General features: G+C 36.7%; 1 protein-coding gene across 1 annotated transcript in view; it reads right to left on the minus strand.

Annotated features, from left to right (window-relative positions):
• The window catches only part of DCC (DCC netrin 1 receptor), a 983855-nt gene that overhangs the window by 621306 nt on the left and 340088 nt on the right, over positions 1 to 22461 (minus strand). Inside the window, exon 2 of the mRNA XM_039841340.1 lies at positions 3849 to 4169. Coding sequence (XP_039697274.1) covers positions 3849 to 4169 — 321 coding nt within the window. The remainder of the gene's footprint in view (positions 1 to 3848; positions 4170 to 22461) is intronic.

Genomic DNA, 22461 nt, shown 5'->3' on the forward strand with positions numbered 1-22461 from the left:
ATGACCCCCACTTTGATAAATATCTTTCGGAAAGGGCATTAAGGAGGCTCATTTGAGAAGACTGCCTAGCATCTTTTTCTGAAAAGACAGCAGTGGTTGCTTGATCTAGAACTCCTGATCTGACTAGCCCAGAGTTTATTGGCTCCATTGACATAACTGTAGATCAACTTGTGAGAAGGGAATCTTGTAGTCAAATGATTTTGGCACTGCTTGCCAACGAACTGCATAGATTCAACTTTTTGAAAACTCAATTCAGGCTTGCCAGTTTGTGCTTGTAGATTACGAAAGTATATATCTGACCCAAGATGACAATATCATGATTTGCAGCCTATATTTCTCCCCGCCGCAAAAAAAAAAAAAAAAAAAAATGTTTTCAAATTATCAAAATGGAAATACTGAAAGTTGTCATTTATTAATAATTGTAAGAACACAAAAATCACCTTTTTTTTTTTTTGCCTATTTATATTACTGCTATCATTGAATAAGAATCTTCTCTGCACTGGGGCTTTACATCCTACATGTTATTTAAAAGCCACTGCAGCCTCAAGACATAGGTTATTATTATGTTTATTTTATATAAGGTAATCCAGGAGCTCCAACAGCTGGCAATATCTGGAGTAGGGAAGATGTGTTTGGCCAGATGCAAGCTCATCTTGATGTTATATGTTTCAGATGAGTGAGGAATTGGCACATGCCTTTTTTTTTTAAGTAGCATATGAATATTCCAGCACATCCATCTTTTAATTCCAAACTCCTCAATATCAATTAATTTGTAGACTACTGAGATACAAGTTAAATTATTCCAACTCCGTTCATTGAGAATATGTTTATAGGCACACAGGTGAATTTAATCTTATGAAGATCATTAAAAAGAAGGGTAAGAAGTGGAGGAGGAGGGTATGAAGTGGAGGAAGCTGACATTGATAAATGTCATATATAGCATACAATCCCATGTCTTCATGGTGAAATAAATGTCTACTGAACAACTACTAAGCATGCTCGATATTTTGCTAGGTGGAGAGGCTGGTAGGAGAAGATCTATGGATAAAGTCTGGCTCTGCTTCTCTCTTCAAGCTGTTTTTAATCTAGAGGGCTAAACAGAGATATATGTGACAGAGAAATACTGCACTATTTTAGATTAACGCTAACTGGAAAGAAATAAAATTCCCAAGTTTCAGCCAGTACTGGCCAAGTTGCTTTCAAATGGAGATTTAATAGCCCAGGCATTCCTTATTGATAGAATTTACAATTACCAGAAATACCACTAGTCAGTAGCCTGTTATCATTGAGATTTTTAACAAGATGTTGGGTGGGATGGAAGCCCTTCATTTATCTTTCTTACTCTCCTTCCCTCTTCAGCTAAGTACACACTCAGGGTTTAAAGAGCACTTGAGAAGTTCCTAGAAAATAGGATGACTGGTGCATGGCAAGATCATTGTGTAAAATGTGCTGATTGATTAAAGATGAATTTCATTTGCCACATTTCTTTTTATCAAAAGACACTTTGAGAAAGCAAAAATGGAAGAGGGGCATTATATTAAATGGGTTCTACATTGTACCTGAGAGTACAGAACAAATTTTTTTTTCACCTTTTAGTGGTGACTGGTTTATTGACTGCTAATGCTTTAAAAATGCAATTAAATCAGTCTTGTGGTCTTTATTACAAGAAAGATATACACCCTTGTGCATTCCAGTAGTTTGGCAATTTTAACCTCAGCAGACATAACATTGATGTATGCTGTATTGCCAAACAGCATGGTAAGTGTCTAAAACGCTGTGAAGGGCCTTATTGCCTTGAAATGATACAATCTAATATTAGATTGTAACTCAGTGACTGAATCTGCCAGCCTATCCTTGTACAGAATACAAAAGCCAAAGCCACTTTATTTTAATGTCTCACAGGGAAGGAATCATTCTTCATTTCACCATTGAAACAGAGAACACATAAAAATGAATCTAGATAGCAGGAAAACCAAATCCACAACATATCAGGCTATTTTCATCAACAGCACACATGCATCAACCTTTTGACACAGGGCAGCAAAACTTCAGTCCAATTCATTCAGATCAACAGCTACCTTAGTATTGTGGGTGACTGATAGATGGGATCTGAGAGTCCAGAAATTCTCAAATAAGAGAAAATCAGATTACACCCCTTCTACTGCATATGGAACATTCTAGGAAAGCAGCTTTTACCTTAAATCCTCAGCACTGTTCCACTTGTTCCTTTTAATCAATCATAATTGACATAGACTTTTAGTTCTCTCTATACTTTATGTTTGTCAATTACATTTCTGACACTAATCACTCTAAGTTCCCAAGTAGCTGATAGCTTTGGTTTCATGATCAGGATATCATCTTGTGCGTTCCCGAGTAAAGGACACATTCTGCATTCATGTTTCAGTCTGTCATTGCTAAAGCAGGCTAGGGTACCACTAGGTAAGTTGACCAACCATCCTAGTTTTACCTGAGACTGAGGGACTCTCAGGACATGGGGCTATCAAGTGCTAAAATCAGGTCAGTCTAGGTAAAACCAGGATGGTTAGCCACTGTATCTCTAGGTGAAGAAGCTGCCCATCAGGTTATCTTTGCTGAAGTACAATCTGGTTTAACTGATTATGAAAGAGAGTCTTTAGTGGAGAAATGAAGCCATAAAAGAGTGGCATTAAGCTGGATTTATGGACTGACTGCATATCTATGAAATCTAGTTTTTCATACCACTACCTGACAAAATCACTTCTTTCTGATTTCGACTTCATCACACCTTTACTGGAAGAGTGCATGGGGAAGAGGTGGTCCTAACTGGTTGTCCTAGTAGAGGTTATTGCTGAAAATGAGTCCTCAATCTCACCAGTCCTCTAGGATACAGACTAAATAGGACCTGGAAAGGGAAACCCAACCTAAATGACCAAATAACTGCCTACTGGTTCACCAGTTTTGCTTTGAGAATTAAAGATTAAGTTCGAAAGCAGCCCATCGAAACCTTCAACCAACCCTTAACTATTTGAAGACCTACATTTATTTCAGTTAGACCATCTGCCTTGCTTGGTATGCCATATCAAAATTAGAAAACAACAAAAAAATATATCAAAGCCTAACTTTTCGCCAAATCATTATAGAAATGAGTAAAAAATGTGATTCCTCCCCCTAGAGGTCTAACACGGCGAAGAACAAAAGAAATCAGTATGAGCTGCCGTCTAAGCAAAACGAGTGGGGCAGAACTAGCAATATCCAAGGATTCCAGAACATTCAGGACTGTCCCCTCTCCCCAGGGTCTACACCACTTCAAAATATCCAGGTAAAAAGAAAAATTGTTCATCAAATTACTCAGTTATTCAGTCAACACATTACCAAGCATTAACATACTTTGAAATAGTAATAGAGAGTTTTATTTTTGATTTGGAGATCTATATGTTGTGGGTTAAGCCATTATAATTAAAATAAAATGCACTGCTCTGAGGGCAAAAAAAAAAATATATATTGGCAAATTTCAGCATTAGTAAGGCTGCGAAATAGAATTAAAAAATATTTTTTCTAATATTTTTCTATTAATATAAAGTCCTCTCGTACTCATAAATAGTGAATCAACTTGAGCCAGACTTCCTTTCGGGAAACCTCATAAAGCTACGTTAATTGTTGAGATCCTTCTGCTGTTTTCCAAGTTGATTTACCAAAAAAAAAAAAAAAAAAAGTCAAGACCATGAGGGAATAAACATACATACATGTTTTTTACATTTTTACTTTTTCTTCAAAATAAACGGTTTCTGCAAAAAATGTTTTCTTATCTCAACAAAAAGGAAGAAGAACTGATGGAGAAGGAAGCAGAGAAGAAGGAAGAATCCTCTTACCTGCTACTGCAACTTTTGCGGTCCGACTAATAATAGACCCAGAGTCTCCTAAGGATGCTTCGCATTGGTACAGTCCTTCATCTGGCTTATGGTGTCTGGAGTGGAGTATGTTTTGTATCAACAAAGACCCATTGGGAAGTTGCCGCTTCCTTTCGTCCATTGCCAAGGCTAGGTAGACACCATCTTTCTTCCACGTGATAACTGGGACTCCTCGGTCAGACTCTGCGGAGCAGTTCAGGAGCACATTTCCTCCCCGCATTGTGATGGCATCGGAAGGTTCCGACAGAAAGTGCAGTGATGTGAAAGCCTTAATCTGGAAACCTGGAATAAGAGAGCACCGGAAAATATGTTCACTTATTCAAACAGATATCAGGCTTAAATCCCCTGCCTTTTCTTTATAACACTTTTTCAAAAAAGTTGGGTGCTTTGAAAAATATCCATGAGTAAATGAAACTTAAAATCAAGGATACTGTGTTCAATAAGTGAAAAAATGCCCGAAGAAGGAACCATAATTAATGAAACGATTGGCTCGAAAAGAACATAAAAAATTAAAAATTCATATAAACCTAGGCATGGCTATCATCACATATCAGTCAGTACTTGAAAATTTTGACAGAATAAACCAATATTTTCCAAATAATACTAGATATTTTAAAGTAGTAATGGTTAGTAGTAGAGTAGTTAAAAAGGTATTATTTCTCTCTGCATTCTGATTAAAATATCCATTACATTTAAAAAAAATTACTCAGACGGTGTTTTATTAACAACAACAAAAATCAACTCTGAACAGTTTGTGAAAAGTCATTTAAAACAAAGCTTGGGTGGGTTTTAAAATAGGTAAGCAAGCCACTTGCAGAAGCAAAGCAATAAACCTACACCTAAAATCACAAATCCCTGATGTGTCTTAATTTCCATCCAAATGTTTCTCAAAAGCCAGGAACTTTAAGTTGGATTTTTCCTCCATAAACATAAATGAACCTAAGAAATCAACAGGAGGAACAGAAAGTCATTTAAGAATCCTGAGGAGGTGGAACAAATATAATTAATTAAAGAATAGTCTTTTGGGAGCCAGTGGTATGTCATTTGGCAAAATGTTTAGTTGAATCAAAGACCTTGATGCGGTCACTGGGCTCACCCTTGGCTCAAACAGGTATATACTTAAATCATTCAAGATAAAGTACTTTCGATTTCATTTTTAACCATCTCTTGGGGTAGGAAATTCTACAATGTCCCTTGGTATCTTGTTTTCAATATTTAATCATTCTTAGACTCTAACTGAATTTTCTTGCTTTCATTTAATCCCATTTTCCCTGAACCGTCTTGTGTGAAAATGCAGAAGATATGAACATTTCTTTGTAAGAGCCCTTGATTCTTTTGAAATAGTATTTTTTCCTCCCTAAATTATGAATTACCCTTCTTTTTTTTTTTTAAGATGACAACCCCAACATCACTAGCTTCCTTAATTTTTCTGTAATGGGAACAATTCTTTTTGTTGTTGTGTTTTGTGTAAAGTTTCTATTTTTTTTTTTCTATCATTTCAAAGGCAGGCATCTAAATTGCTTAAAATTAATACTCTCATATAGGACCGACCCATATCAGCTCCAATGGACAGAAGTATTCCTAGCTTTGTGTACTCCACTTTTCAGTAAGGATGAATCTGAACAGCTTCTCACTGTTTCTCCATGGTGTTATCAGTCATGCTCCTGCACTCCCAATTTTTCTTGTTACTTTACTCCTTCTGTTGAAGTTTACCTAGTGAACTGACTCATTCATCACCATACACTCATTTCATCCAAGTAGGTCATTCACTCAAAGCAGCTGGAACTTTCCTCAAACTAACATAAATTATAAAATAACAGTGAGCATTAAAGTCTACCATAAATGACATTGGTAAATGCCCAAAAGAATGAGCCTGGCCCAGTGACAGTCCAGAGTACTAAAGTAATATCCGCAATTTCCATACTAGTATCCTTAATAAGGTAGAAATAAATTTAGAATTCAAGAGCAGGCAACTATATTACAAAGTATTTATTATTTTTTGTTCTTCCTGGGGGCCTATGTTTTAAACAACCAGCTCATGCTGAACACCTTATTTATATCACAGAACACAATACATTTAATGCAGCTGTTTCCAACAGTGTATTAATGAGCATCTGTGCCCATTATCACAAATAAATAATCCACTTAATCTGAAACAAGGAGGTTATGACAGTTTTCAGTGCTGTGAGTACATAATTTAGGAAAGTTAAATAAAGATTAACTTTTCTCCAATACAATTACCCTTCAGTTCACTGGCAATAGGAGCTCGTGTCCTCCTTAAAGCAATTACATTTTGAATATACAGCTCTGGAACAGAGAAACCTCACTATTCTAAGGAATTTATATTAGTTCCTTTATTTTTAGAAGAGATAGACCCAAGCAAACAGAGTCTATTGGGAAATAATGGATTTGTCCCCAGTGGTTCCCTTTTCAAAGATTCAGCCCATGTTAGGCACAAGCTGCCCTTATTCCCTGGTGAGGTATTTCACACAACCTTAAGATATATCCTGCTAGTACATTGGGTCATCACTTCCCTCTTCTACTGGAATAAAAGTTTCCCTTGGAGGGATTTTGTCTACCACTACATCATATCCCAATACGAAATAATTTTGCCCAATTGTTTTATCCAAGAATCAATCTGAAATCAACTATAGTGATTTAATGTATGAGCAGAAAAGATGATAAAACTGAAAGTGAGAAAGAAGTAGAAATAACTTTTGACGCTTGTAACTCAAAAAGTTGTGGCTGGAATTTGGGCTGACGATACCTGATGAGGAGGGTACAGATCTCCTGGGAAGTGGGTGAAAGAAATAACTGGAAAGCGACAGAAGAATGCTTTTGAAGAGTCAAAATGAAATTACCTACTTTACAATTTTAGACGATTTTACATTAGAATGACAATTTTTTTTTTGTTTTGGTTTGGTTTTATTTTTAAGGTGCCAGTGGTCAGTCATTCTGTTGAACCCTCAAATAGTAACATTTCCAAGGTTTGTTTCATAAAAGAAGCAATCCTTTTGGCCTGCTATAAAATTACATAAGGTATTTATATTTTGGAGAAATATACTTAAATATACCAAAGTCCTACCCACTAAGAAACTGTACAACTGATTCTGACACCAGAGTTCATGATTAGAATGAGTGAGTCTCTAGCCCTCTTTCCAACTGTTGTTATGGGAAGATTTCTAAATCTTCAGGATTCAGGCATAGAGTCATAGATACATTTTATTAATTGACATATTTTCTGATCTTTGCCAATCTGAAAAAAAGTAGTAAAGTGTCATATCCTTACTGGACTTCTTTTTCTTCTTCTTTGAAAGACAGTAGTTTAAAAGCATAGTAAAATCTTCAATATTTTTTAAGTAGGATACAGAGAAGCACCTACTCTTGTAGGATGACCCATGGAAGAAACATTAACTTCTAGTTGCTTTAGTTCTGTCAGACATAAAAAAGCATCAGAGATAACAACATTGCTAGGGATAATCCAAGTTTACATTAATTATCTAGAGACAGAAAAAATCCTTAATGTGTTGTAGAAAGTCACCAAAATGATCAAACAACTAGTAAAAATGTTTCTGTAAGCTTAAGTCCCTTTGTGCTTGCCTTATCATAGCCTCGTTAATTTCAAAGACCATTCAGTCACAGAGGCAGATTAATTTAGAATGGGTTTTTTAAGGTATGACATTTTACCTACATCAAACATTGTTAAGTGTGAAAAATAATGCCCCATGGAGTCAGAAATTTCTAAGTCCAAAATGTAAAAGCTTCTGGTGAAAGCAATAAAGCTAAAAATGAAATTTATGAAAAGTAACATGGAAGTAAAAAACAGGCTCCTGAGAAGATTTTAAGATTAGAAAATGTCATAGCACAGAACTTGCTATGCATAATTTGATTCCTTTGAAATTACAGAAACTTTCACTTTGGGATGTTTGGAGATCTTGATGATTCCCAAATCTTTTAATCAACCCGGAAACCTCTGTCATCATCATCTTGTCTTAGAAATAGATGCTACTGCATTTGCTTCTCTTGTGTTAAGATAGAAAGAGATTTCCATTGAAATTAAAATTATTCTATAGATGGATGGAATATCATCAATTTTTGATCCATTAAACATGTATCAAAAAATATGTCAATTAGTAATATCATTAATTTTAAATTCACTGCACATCAATCACATGTGCAATTGTAACTCTGGACTTCAGCCCTAGCAAAAGTTGATAATGCTTGTGAGGCTTTGCGATGGAGTGAGAATTTTAAAAAACAACATGAATTAACAGAACCTCTAACTATATGTGCCCCTATCTATATGTGAACCTTACCGGGTTTAAGATATCAGAATGTAAATTCTAAAACAGTCATTCTCAAACTATGGTTCCCAGACTGGCAATAGCAACACCACCTGCGAACTTGTTAAAAATGCACAATTGCAGGCTCCATCCAGACCTATCCACCAGCAACTTTGCACTTCTGCGCGTGGGGTCCCACAATGTGCGCTTTAATTAGCCTTGTAGGGAATTATCACATTCACTAAAGCTTGAGAACAGCTTCTCCAAAACATTTGGTGGCCTGAACCAGGGCATAGGGATCCTTGTGTTCTTTGGACTGTCTTGTTATGATTTGTCCATAGCTGGGGAATTGGGGCAATTTGGGGCAATTATTTTTCTAAGTAGGAAGTAAAGTTATGTAATTGAACTCCTTTTCAACACATATTTTATTTGTTGTATATTTCTCTATGAGAGGCTGAAGAAAGTTGAGAAAAGGCAAGAAGGCAGACTTTGTTGACAATACCTCATCTTTCCTCTACTGTAACCAATACTCTGTTTGGACCCCAAATGGCCTTAGTCTATTAAACGATTAAAACTCCACAGTCAGTTGGACATTTAGAATGCTCCTTGGAATAGTCTTTCTTCTACAGACAAGGAGCTGTCAAATATTTCTTTTGATCAGCTGCAACAGCTACAATCCTCTCCCAAAAGAAGTTTTGGTAAATATTCTTTTTCAGGCTGTATTTCTTTCATTACATTTTAGTTCCACAGTACAACTGTACCTTTTTAAAATACTGAAACTTTAGACACTTACATCGCTGTCCTGCCCTTCAGTTCAATTTAGTCTCTAGATGAGCAAAATCGTAACAACACTCTCTGCTGTAGCTTGGGCATGTACTTTATGTGCTTTATCTTTATTCAAGATATTAACTTCCACCAGTTCAGAGTAAGAAAGTGTAGCTCACCAAAGCACCAGAATCAATGACCATCGGGGCTTCTGTAAATTAGCAGTGTTTTTCCTCTTTGACAAGAGATGTGGTCATATCTTAAAAAAAAAATGTGTACATTCCAGCCCTTGCTAGAAACTAACATACTTTAAAGCTGTTCAACTTCAAGACAAGCTGTTATTACTAACAATTGGAAATCAGAAATAAATTAGGTTTTGTGGAATTTATTCCTGAATTTAAATAATGCAAGAAAGACTTAGCAGGAAGAAACATGGGTACATTTTACTATGTGAATTTATTTAGTATCATTAAAATATAGGGACTCTTTGGATGAAAATTTAAATGAAAAATTTTAAAGGACAGTTCAAATTCCCATTAGAGTTGCCAGATTTAGTAAATAAAAATTAAAGACATCAGTAATATTTGCATTTCAGATAAACAGCAAATAATGTTTTAATATGATCATGTCCTAAATAGTTATATTAAATACATATTTATAGGACATTAAAACATTATTTGTTGTTTACCTAAAATTCAAATTTAACTGTGCATTCTGTCTTTTATCTGTCAACCCTACCCCCCTTAAATTACTTCCTTCAGATCATGGCCAAGGTAGGCATACAGTATATTAATTCATACCATTCCACTCAGTTCTCAGAGAGTACTACAGGGAAGAGCAAACTCTTAGAAAGCTACCATGATTGAATCAGTAAAAATCATTTCAGTGTCAGGACATCTGCCCACCTAGTCCAATACCACCAAATATCCATGTGGAAGGGTTGATGAACCTGATTTGTTCTTGACAGAGTGATTCTTCTTTCTCTCTTCCCTTTACAAGATGCGGGCAGAATTCAGACATATAAATACAGGATTGGAGTTCAAAAAGCAATTGCCCCAGCAGAAATCTCTTAGTGACCCCACACAGAGGCTCCACATCAGACACACTGAACACATGGCACCTTCTACAAGGAAGAAGAAACCTTGTGGAGATCTGATGTTTATAAGGTAAGAAATGTGTGCCCTGGGCAACTGTCTGAGTGTCCTCTGGCTAAATCCAATGATAAAGAAAATGATAAGGGCCAAACCAGAGTGGGGGAGTAGATTCCTATCCCTTTGCTGCTTCAAGAGCTAAATCTCTAGACCATAGCTTGATTTTGCTGTGTGATGCTGGGCAAATCGCAATGAGATTTTTTTCAGCTCAACAGGTAACACAGTCTGACATCTAGGTTATCAGTCCTCAGGCCTCATGCAAAACTAATGCTTAAAAGAGAAATTTGATGTGCTGCTTAAGTATCAAACCCCTGTGGGGTTTGAACTTTCCCCACACTCTCATGTTGACAAAATGTAAGCTGGTTTTCTCCTTCCTTGTGTTTTTCATTAGTCTTTGTCAAAGTATGAGGCATGGTTTTTTATGAGTGCATAACTGTCAGCTAGAACAGTGAGAAATGTTATCTGGAGTATTTAGAAAAAGTACTATTTCCTGAGTACCCAGTGCATAGCAATGTCTCTATCAGTATCCCCCATCAGGACTGCAGTGTAGAGTGGACAAACATTGTAGATGCTATTAATTGTGAATGGACCAACTGACTTTCAGAACCATATTATTGTTACTCATATTTACTCTACACAAATGAGAAAGTATGAACATAAAACCAAATATCACAATAATGCCCATAATCCTATTCATTTGATGATAGCCACTGTTGAAGTTTATAGGCATTTCCAAGAAATTTTTTGATGTGCAGTGTTTCCTTATTATCCATATTGTTGTAAGAGTATTTCAGAGAGGGATTCCTTCTCATATCTCTCCTCCTCTTATTATAAAGACCCTAATCCCATCATGGGGTCCCACCCTCTTGACCCTATCTAAATCCAATTAGCTATCAAAGTTTCCATCTCCAAAAATATACTGTGGATTAAGGCTTCAACATATGAATTTGGTTAGAACACAAACATTTAGTCCATAAAAAACAGGGCAAGTATCTAGGGGACAATTGTATAGGAAGAGTAAGTGCTAAGACCTGGAGTTGGGAATGTGGCTGGCCTTTTCCAGGAACTGCAGGGAAGCCTGTATGGCTGGGTCAGACTGAGGGGAAAGAAAGCTCAAGGAGATAAGGCCAGAGCTCATAGGAAGGTGTGTAGGACCTTGTAGGCAGCAAAAGATATAATTCTGAGGAAGATAGTAGAGAGTTTTGATCATTCGAGTGAAAAGGTCCAGGTTAGGTTTGGAAAGAGTAGTTCTCAATAGAGATCGATTTTGCCCCCCAGGATATATTTGGCAACATCTGGAGACATTTTTGTTGCCACAACTGAAAAGAGTGTGTGGCAAAAAAAAAAAAAAAAAAAAAGCACACGCATCAAACCTGACAAGCTCAGGGGAGGCCAGCATGGCGGGCCCTACAAACTCAGAGACTGAAAATTATCACATAGGATGGTCTGAACATAAAAATTTCTAACCAAAAGCAGGTCATGGCAGGTAGTCACATCCTGGCTTGTAGTTTTCTTGAAGATCAATCTTTACCTTAAGTGAGCCTGTCTATTGTCTTTTTGGATCTGAGATAATATACCCTTGTAATGTCAGAGTAGTTTTTTTTTTCCAGATTCCTCAGGGCACAATCCACTACACCAGAGCAGGAGGTCACAGGCACCTCATGGTTACCTTGTCCCCTACTTACCATCTCTATGTGCTGTAAATGTGAATTATTAACTCTCCTGTACCTGCCAATGTAAAAGAAGTATGCGTCCCTCCATTTGACTTTTTATCCAATCCCAGAGATGTCCCTGCTTTGCTTTCTCTCATCCCCTTAATCTACCACCAATGAACCCTCCTTACATCTCCTCCTTTATGCATTAGTATAAAATAAACTGCAAAACTGCTATTCTCTGGAGCATTTTCTTAATCCATTGAGATTTTGCTTCCCGGCAATTGCTGTTAATTTGGCTCAAATAAACTCATAAAAATTCTTTACAGGTTTAGAAGTTTCTTACATCGACAGGTGCTACTAGCATCTAGTGGGAAAAGGCCAGGGATGATGCTATCCATCCTTCAATGCACAGGACAGCCCCTCACAGGAGAGAATTATCCAGTCCTAAACATCAGTAGAGCTGAGGCTGAGAAACCCTGTTTTAAAAGGATCACCGTAGTTGCTATGTTCAGAATAGAGGCCACTGGAAGAAGAGAGAAACCAGATAAGAGGCTAGTTCCGTAGTTCAGGTGAGAGGTGATGTAACTTGGACTGAAGCATTGCAGTTCAAGTGGTGAGAAACAGTCTGATTTAGGATCCATGTTAAAGATGGAGCCAATGGGGTTGGTGAGGGATTAGATGTGGGTTGTTCAAAAAAGAAAAGAGCCTCAGGTAATTCCAAGTAGATCAACAGAGCAATTTATGTGATTTATACACAAAAAGAGGCACGCTGTTCCTAAGAAAGCTCTCAGCACAAGGGGTCAGGAGACCTCAGTTCTTTGTCTAATTCTGTCACTCACCAGCCCTCTGAGTGTGGGCTACACCACTAGGCATCATGTACTCACCAGTAAAACAAGGAGCTGGACTAGATCACTCCTAGGAGTCTTTAACTCTAATATTATAAAAGCCTATGAGTTCACACCTATTAACTTTGCTATTTACAAAAATAAAAAATAAAATAAAAAACAAACCCTCAAATTTAGAAGGCAATTTGTTATATGAAGAGATCTGCTATAATCACCTTGTGATCAGTTTATCACACACTTATAGGAGACCGCAAAGAAGGCCAGCTACTGAAGATGCCAAGAGACCAACAACTCATCTCATTATCCATAAAATAGAGAGACAGTCTAATCTTTTCTCTTGAAGATAAAAGACTGCAGAGGTCACTCTGCCAACAAAGCACAGGCCGCTTTATTATGATTCATGAGAAATAAAGTATTCATCTTGTGGAAACTGCTGTTACAAATATGAAGGATTAATTCCACAAAGGTCTGACAGGTCCAGGGAAAGGCTTAAAAATTCAGCAAATCTCATGGTTAATATTGTGGTATAAAGTCTGATGTGGGGACTCATATTTATAAAACATCTGTGTTATAATGAGTCCAATTTTCTCAAAATGGAGGGCAAATAGTGGTTTTCATTAAAATGCTGTCATTCATTTTGTCGTGATATTTACTGTATCTTGTCTCAGCAGAAAGGTGATATTTTCCTGCTTAGTTTATGCATGGCATCAAGAAGAAAAACCCACAATGATAAGAGATACATCAGCTTTGGAACTGAGAATCAATGAGCTTTCAACCGTTCAGGAAGTCAGCGTTTATTCAAGGACCCTCGCAAACAACTATTTTATTCGATGGTAATTTAGGTTCAATGGGAGATGACTTGGAGAGCAAGGATGAAGTCTGTTAAGAAGATCAGAACCAAAAGGAACTTCTGAACCCTATACATGCAACATATGCATGAGCTATGTGAACTTCAAGGATGAAGGAACCATTTTTGTCTCTCACCTAAAGGAAACCAGTAGACGAAGAAAGACATGAGTGCTTCTCATTTTAAAAGGGCTGTTGCATGCATGAGTTAGTTGTTTCAACTTCTAGAAATGTTCTAATTAGACCCTTCCCTAGAACCCACTGGTTACTATCCTGGACCCACCACAGTAGCAAGAAGAGGCCAGCTGAAGGAACTCTGTGCCCACATGGGGGTATAGGAAAAATGTATTCAAATGCATAAAATCAAGCCGATACCTAAATGTCTGGAATGCCTACTGAATGAAATCTTGAAAGTTCTCTAGACTGACTCTTTCGTGAATTTGCTGACCATGTTATACATAAAGAATCTGCACAGGGCAAAGATTTCTCTAGGAGCTGTAGTCATCACATTACAAGTGACTTCCAGGTCTCTTGATTTCTAATATGGTGTGACTTCCAATAATATCTTACGAGTAATTAGAATTCTAAAGCCAGTGAAATAATAAACATTAATTCTCATCAGGTTCTCATTTTACAGAACAGAAAAGTTAGACGCAAGCCTGTGCAGAGATAGAAAGTCTCACCGAATAGAGGTGACAGCCCCAGCTCTTAGAGGTGATAGCTCTTTACGCTACCTCTCTTGTGGCTATTCTTTCTATCACATAGCATATTTATGAGAATTTCTTCCTTATACTGCAAACTCCAAGGAAGCAGAGATGAATTATATTTATCTCTCTATATTGCACAGCCTTCAGTAGCCCTTACCTATCTCAGAGGTATTTAATAAGTATCTATTGAATAAATAAACTTATATAGACAAAAACATGAATGATTTAGAAAAATTAGCTAAACCACTGAAAGAAATCGTAACATAGGTAACGAAAAAAATGAACCTAATTCTACTAGCTTGGCTATGAATGGCAGAGATTACTCAATGTTGCTGTCAATAAAAACAAAAATTCTCAATGTTCATATCGATAACATGTCTCTGCAGATACTCTGAGGCAGGATCAGTCAGCTTTTTCCGTTAAAGGCCACATGGTAATTATTTTTCAACTCAGTGGAGCCACAGAGCAAATTTTGAGGATATTGCATAGATACATATTTAGATGATGATTTAAAAGATGATAATTTAAAAATGTATAAACCATTATTAAGAAGCAGGTAGAGAGCCAAATCTGGCCCTTTCTATGGTCTTTGACCCTGATTCTAAGAAGATGATACTGTTGATTCACAGTGCGGGAGACTCAAGCTGGGAGCTGCCACCTTGTGCCAAACTCGCTACCCTTAACACTACATTCCTCTCGGTAATGGATTTACCATTTGCAAGAGCTGTAACAAGAATATTTGGTCTATAGGCTATGCACACAGGTGAACTTTTTCATTATAGTCATTCATTCATTTATTCACACATTAGTATTCAATACCTATTAAATGTCTGTTAAGCTCCCCAGCTACCTTGTTCCTTCCAACAGCCTACTAGTTTAGGGCTGTAGACCATTTATGGCATCCTCTCTCTTCTTGTCCCCCTCCTTGATGCCTCTGTACACTCCTTGGCTGGTCTAACATCCCCGTTGCATGCTGGACCTATTCTGGGGGCTTAGCAGACAGAGTGATCAGGGAATTCTATGGAAAATGTATTCTTCCAATGCTAATGATATATAAAACACATGCTATTATCAGTATTATTTACTAAAAAGCCCCAGAGAAAGGGAAAACAGTCTTATTAGCTTTTTTCATCTTACATGAATAAATATTCAAGGAGAGGGGAAAAGCTATTTCTTTTGTTTTCATATTTCAGTTAAGTCAGCACAGTCTAGCCCAATCGGCTGCAGCACAGTAGAGTTCTTCGTTGGCTTTAAAAAGGCCAGAAGATTTCAGTTATAAATGATGAATAAATCCCAGAGATCTACTGTATAGTGTACTGCCTTTATTTAACAATATGGTAGTGTATACTTAAAAATTTGCTAAGAGGATAGATCTTATATTAAGTGTTTTTAATCATAAAAATAAAAATGATAGATGGAAATTTTTGGAAGTGATGGAGATGGATATATTTATGGCATTGATTGTAGTGATGGTTTCACAGGTTTATACTTATCTTCAAACTCTTCAAGTTGTACATATTTAGTATGTACAGATTTTGTACTCCATTAACATATCAATAAAGTAATTTAAAAAAAGATGTCTGGGTAACTCTCAGACTTGAAGAGCTAGGGACCTGTTATAATGTCATTGACTGTGCCTTGTGGGTTCCTGAGGTTGTTTAATCACTTTTTACCATTCTGGATAAGCTTTTATCTAGGTACTTTTCATGTATGTATCTTATTTGACCTTTACCAAATTCCCTTCACACTGTCTCTAATTAAAAATAAAATCAGTAAGAATCACAGTAAAGAAATGATCTATGCCACCATTTAAGGAAAGTAAAAGCCTAAAATGTATGTAAATAATAAACAGAGGCTTTCTTGAATGATGGAAACTGTAACTCCATTGAGAAGTCCAGTATAATAACACTCAGAAATAAATTTATACACAATTCTCAGAAGAAAAAGCAAAACAGAGAGTAGAAAATGTGCTGATTTTACTGAGTGCACGTCACAGATTTTCATCTCACATGTAGGCTCCCCTATAATTCAACAGCTGGAGACACCCCATAACCCATGATCCTAGACAAACACATCTGCTTCCTTTCTTATCCTGCCCTACCTATGGGGTTCTCACCTAATGCCTTCATTTCTTTTAAACTTGCATAACTTCAAGATCAGAAAAGCTGGCGACTTCATAGATGTCACCAGAACATAAAAAGGGGATTACTTTTTGCTGCACAACACTTTGATTTGTATGCTATATACCAGACTATAATTTTAAAAACCATAATTAGTATAAATTTCAAATCATGTTAGCCAAACCTGTTACTATCTTTTTATATGTAGTCGAATAAAATCTTCTCTCTTGTCTTTCCAATTCTATTTCTCTCCAGTTAAAAAATAGCATGAAAAACGTGCCCTTGCTATTGCATAGCCGGAGGGGGAGAGTGAATAATATAGACATGAAAAGAACTGATAATGATCAAAGTCACTTACTTACAATTAGATTCATTCTCTTGTGCCTAGGGTGGTCTCGGGGTTCGTATTGGGGGTTATTCACCACCTCAAATCATGGAGTCAGCATTGTATTAACATTTGCTAAAGGCTTGCATTGTAGCTTAAAGACACTATATAATCACTTTGTCAATTTATTTTTTTCTTATATTTCTAGTAACTTAGAGTTTACATGGCAGTCTCCTTTGATTGTACTGGTCAGGGAGATATTGTTAACTATATTTTGCAGGTAGAGAAGAAGACTCAGAGAGGTTAACTATTTGACCAAAATCACACAGCTCAAAAGAGGACCAAGTAATAAAAATCTAGATTTGTCTTAACTAGTCTAGGACTCATTTTGTATCACCTTTCTGCTTTTTATCCATGTCTTTTTTCAGTCCCATACTGTATAAAAAATAAAATACATAGCCAGTGGGGTCAAACCAGCTCAGAGGTGAAATAGATAAAAATGTACAATATTAATTAAAATATTTGACACACACTTCCCTTTAGCTCCTGTGATTCCAGAAAATCCATCAAGCAGGATTTGGGTACTGAAACCTTTAGATCATGTGGTATGTAATATGGGAAGAGGAACAAAGTCAATAATTCTATGATACCCCAAATCACTGGGTATAAAATGGCTTATCAGACTACAGATTTTGTCACACAGTCAACCCCAGAAGGATGAACCTAGGGTTAACATAGTGGACGCTGGCAGGAGAGAGGTCTGGGATTATCTGGGAAGGGCCCACTGGCATGCGTTCTTACTGCACTTCCAGCAATAAACAGAAGACCCTGAGTGCCTGTACATGGATGGGGGTGGTGGAGAAGGAAGCTGAAGGAGCAATACCATACTGGAAAACTTGGTCGACTTTATTTTCTCCTTGGGGTTGTCCTTGAACCATACATACACCAAAAGCTTGAATGTATCTCACGTAATTGAATCGATAAAGAACCAAGGGATTTAGTTACCAGAATTTGTAAATTCAGACCTCCCAAATTTTGAATTAGCCCAAAATATTTTTATAGATCTACAACATATATTAACACCTGATTTCAAAGTCAAGGACTATGCCTAAAATTCTGTTTAAACCCCCTTCCCTGTTTTCATTTAGCACTGATAAACATATAATAGATAATAATTTTAAAAGTGTGTTGAGTGTTGTGAGTCTCAGGGAAAGAGAATATCTTGCTGTCTTTAACATGTTCGATGAACCAAAGGGGAATAAAGGAAAGAGAGAATATTTTGAGCTTCTTTTAGTAAGTACTTTTCACTAGATCCAAAACTGGGTTTATTTGCTGCAAGCCTCAACTATAATCCCTTACTTATGGACAAGGAGGACTTGAAGAAGCTCATAAAAGCATACCACAGATTGGAAAGCATTCATGGGCATCTCTAAGATATAAGGTTAGTAGCACAGTTGGTGATGGTTTTGAAATAGCTTTTACATGAGATTGTTGTGGAGCATCGGCATGTCAATCATTTTTACCATCAATATAAAATGAAGTAAAATTTGACAAAAAATGTACATGAAATAAGAACAAATTGATTATGACACTGTGTATTTTGCTCTGGCTAATTTCAAGCTAAATCGCTCAAGCAATTACTAAGATAATCATATAATTTTATTATACAAATCAAATACTTTTTAGACTGAAGGGGATTCAATTTATAATTATGCCAGGACAACATGTATAAGATAGACTTGTTTTAGGCAGCCTGGGATGTATGGTTTCTGACCTACCACTGTTTTAAAGGCGATACAGATGTTCATATTTGCACTTTTTTTGAAACCTGTTTATTTTTATCTATAGTGAGAAATCTTGTCAGGCACTAGAAGCATTCGGAATTAATTATATTGAAATATAGTATGCACATTTCTATATCTGAAATGTATAATATACTGCTATGCTTCGGGATTTTTAGTTAAATTTGGATTTCAAGAGAATTAATGCTATTTTTATCTAAATGTTGGTTACTCATTAATGAAAACTTCTTTGGTGGGGATAAAAGGCGAATGCTTGTTAGAATACCGCCTGGTAGCAATGAGAAAGGGACTATAGGCTCATCATACTGGCATGTAGCTGGAAATAAATTAAAACCAAATGATTAAAAATGTGATGGGTCTGAGTAAAGGGTCTCTCAAACCAAAAAGTGTCAGACCTCCCTGTCAGTCTGCAAAATCACTGAAAAATGACACATGAATCATAGCAGAAAGGGCTGTAGCCACTTAGCAGCCACTATTAACTTCACTGGCTTTGACCATGAAGGATAATGGCGGAATGAGACATGAGAGTCGGGATCAGAGGGGAGAGCCCTGCTCCATCACATGCAATGACTCACAGCTCTCTGCCCTTTTGCTTAATAGTGGTGGGTTCAATGCTTTGACACAGATAACTGTTCAGAGAACCTTTCCAGTCAATGCTGACGCGAACAGCTAACAGTTTAGTAAGGCCATAGCTAGAATCAGGGATAATTTACAAAAGATTGACTTGGTATTTTTGTTTGCATTAGTTATTAATTTACATACTTACTTTTTATTTTGAAATCTACATAGTGCTAATAGTCTTCAGTTGACCACATTATGGCAGTGCACAAGTAACTCCAAGATCAATATAAACACTAATCATATTTTTTAATTTTTCCTTAATAGGAAGGAAGAAAAAAGGAGACCGATACTTACCCATTCCATGATTTAATTTTCAAATATCTGATGAAATTACTATTATGTTGATTTTAGGGAGAAGAAAACTGAGACTAAAGTCTATGACAAGTTATAATTTGCCCAATGGATAAGTTTGAATTTGAAATAATACCTTTGACTCTAAACTTCATTTCTGACTGTCAGATTTATATCTCTATATCTGGAGCCTGAATTTTTTTTTTTTTTTTTCTGTAAAAGGCCAGATGGTAAATATTTCAGGCTATGTAAAGCAACTACACAACTATAACACTGCAGCCAGAAAACAGCCATAGACAGTATGAAAAGAAATGGGTGAGGCCAGATTCCCACCCCGCCCCCTGCTTTGAAGTAATCATCAGAAATGAAAGCAAAATAATTAAAATAAAATAAACCCTAAACAAAATAAAAGAACACAATTATGTAACACATTAATAGTTGAGAATATCTTATAATCATGCCCCTATAATATCTCCAGTAAACAAATCCTGGATAGGAAAAAAAATGTGTTTATTTTGGCATTTCTAACCTTCTCTTCCAAAGCCTTGCCCCATCGCCCACCCCCTGGGTAGCTAGAGCTTTTCCCACAAGCCCTAGTGTTCTCTTCTCAAAATGCCACCCAGCCCTGCCCTTCCTGGCTGAATCTTAACATTCTAAACCCTTCTTTCTCTGGCTTCCCATTTTTAAAACATATTCAAAATAGTATCAGACAGTGGAGGAGAAGATAAAATAACTTTTACCCACATTAAGTTATGGTTAGCTAAAACAATTTAATGTGGCAATCTTAAGAATTATCATAGTTTAGTAGAGGCGTATGCTTACTTAAATAGAGCAACCATTAATTAAGTCTCTATGCTAGATCTTGGGAGTGGGAATGTTTCTTAACAAAGCAACTTATAGCTAAAGCCATAAAAATATTTAGGCTACAGTAAATCCATTCCTAAGAAGCTACCTCAAAAAAACAAAAAACAAAAACCAATCCAACGGAACAAAAATTACTGTATATACAAAAAAATGCTCATTATAATTTTTAACATTATAGCAAATCCAGCTAAACAGAAACATACTGTCTAATATTAGGAAACTATATAAGTAAATCACACAAATACAAAGATATATTAGAAAACAATCAAAATTATCATCATGAAGACCAGGAAGAAACATGCAAATAAGCAAATCATTGTGGCAGATCAGTCGATGATTGGTTTGGGGGTAAAATTCCCTTCTGACTACACCTCGAATAACATCATGAAGTCAACCATTGATTGAGTATGTCGGACCACTATGCTGCATTAATGTTTTGGTATGGTTCTAGTGCACTCTGTGTATGTGTAAATGCTTATATACATAAAGAGGAAATAATCTGTGGCTCCCTCATTCAAAACTCTTTTACTGTAGAGGGAGACATGGACTGCTGAAACCACGGCATGGACAAGGACTCTGTCATATGACTCAAAATCCTTTCTGTAATGGTTCACTATACCACCTCTGAAAGACACAGACATGCAACAGCTCTTGCTTATTGTGCTCTTTCCCCCCCGCCCCCACCCCCTTTTCGAAGCCTACTCCCTCATTCCTCAGAGGCCAGTTGGCAATGCAATAAATTAATTTGTACTTTGGAGTGAATTCTTTAATCTTTTTTGTTCTCTCACCTCCCAATCAAACACACACTCTCACATTTGCATCTATTAACATAATGAAACATTAATTACACAGTGTCTAGGATAGGACAAGCAAAGCGCTTCAATCAATCTCAATAACTTGCACAGGGAAGTTGAAAAACGCTGCCCAGCCTTATCAGTACTACATAATAGACACAAACACAGGCTTGGTGCCTGTTGTGACTGTGATTTATAACCAGCATCTGAAAACAAAAAGCAGAAAATTACAAGGAGACTAATCAATAACAATTATCTTAATGATAGATGGACAAATTTTATTCTTTTGTTGGGTGGTATTGCCACTCTTGTGGTTTGTTTGCAACAGGGGATAAAGATTAAGCAGACTGCTCTAGAAAACCAATGAGGTCTAAAAATGCCTAATTCCTGGGGTGCAAAGGGTGGTTAGATTAACTGATTTCCCTCAAGAAACTGTGAGAGTTCATCTGAACAAGAGAAGGTGACCCCCAAGGCCTCCCACACATCTGTCTCCTAATCCTTCTAAATTTGTTTGATTTCCTAGCGTCTCCCCACTTATATGTGTTCATCTGCTTAAGAAGGTCTGAATTCCACCAGTGTCAGCCTGCAGGGCCATGCTGCATGCTTAACAGCCAGCATCAGCTCTAATTGATTGTTACTAAGTGGTTCCAGTTGTTAATTATGTAAAAATCAATACCCAAGGGTGCCATGTTTGGAACCCAGTACTTACAAACATCTTCAATATTTCACACTTTTCAAGTTTGTTTGTTTGTTTTGTTTTGTTTTTGCAAATATCAATCATGATGACATATAGGTATTTGGGTCAATAGACGCTCAGTATTTGTTGGATTTCTTCTTGGAAGCATGGAGGATTAAAAAAAGAAAAGAAAAGAAAAAGAAAAAAGCAAACAAAGGATGCCACAGCATTCCTCAAAGAGCATGTCTCTAGAGCATGGTTTCTCAATGCTGGCACTACTGACACTTTGGGCTGCAAAACTGAATAAGTCTTTTGTTGTGGGGAGCTGATGTGTGCGCTGTAGGAAGTTTGGCAGCACATTTGGTCTCTAATTCACTAGATGCCAGTACCTTTTCTTTTCCCCTTCCAGTCATGACAATCAAATGAGTCTCCAGGCATTACCAATGTCCCCAGTGGGGAAAGGGCAAAATCATCTCCAGCTGAGAACCGCTGCCTTATATCTTTCTGTACAAGAATCACGTAATGTTCCTTAAGAAAAGTACATTAATGCAAAGTGCAAATAAACGCTCAATTACATAAAAACTTTGTTATTAAATATTCTCTGAAATAAATGGATTTTAGCTGGCTTTTAAGTCAACACTTCAAGGCATTTATAAAGCACTGAAAGCCAAGAAACCTAAGTTCTGTCCCTCATGATCCCATCCTGACCGTGCGGTCTGGGGCAGTCAATCCTTTTCTTTTTTCTATATATTGCTTTCTTCCTCTGCAAAGCAAAGAGCTTGGACAAAGTGATTTCCAGGTCTAACACTCTGAGGTTCTACCATTAAAA

Source organism: Pteropus medius, unplaced genomic scaffold, assembly GCF_902729225.1.
Source record: "Pteropus medius unplaced genomic scaffold, Ma_sr-lr_union100, whole genome shotgun sequence".
Classification (NCBI taxonomy): domain Eukaryota; kingdom Metazoa; phylum Chordata; class Mammalia; order Chiroptera; family Pteropodidae; genus Pteropus; species Pteropus medius.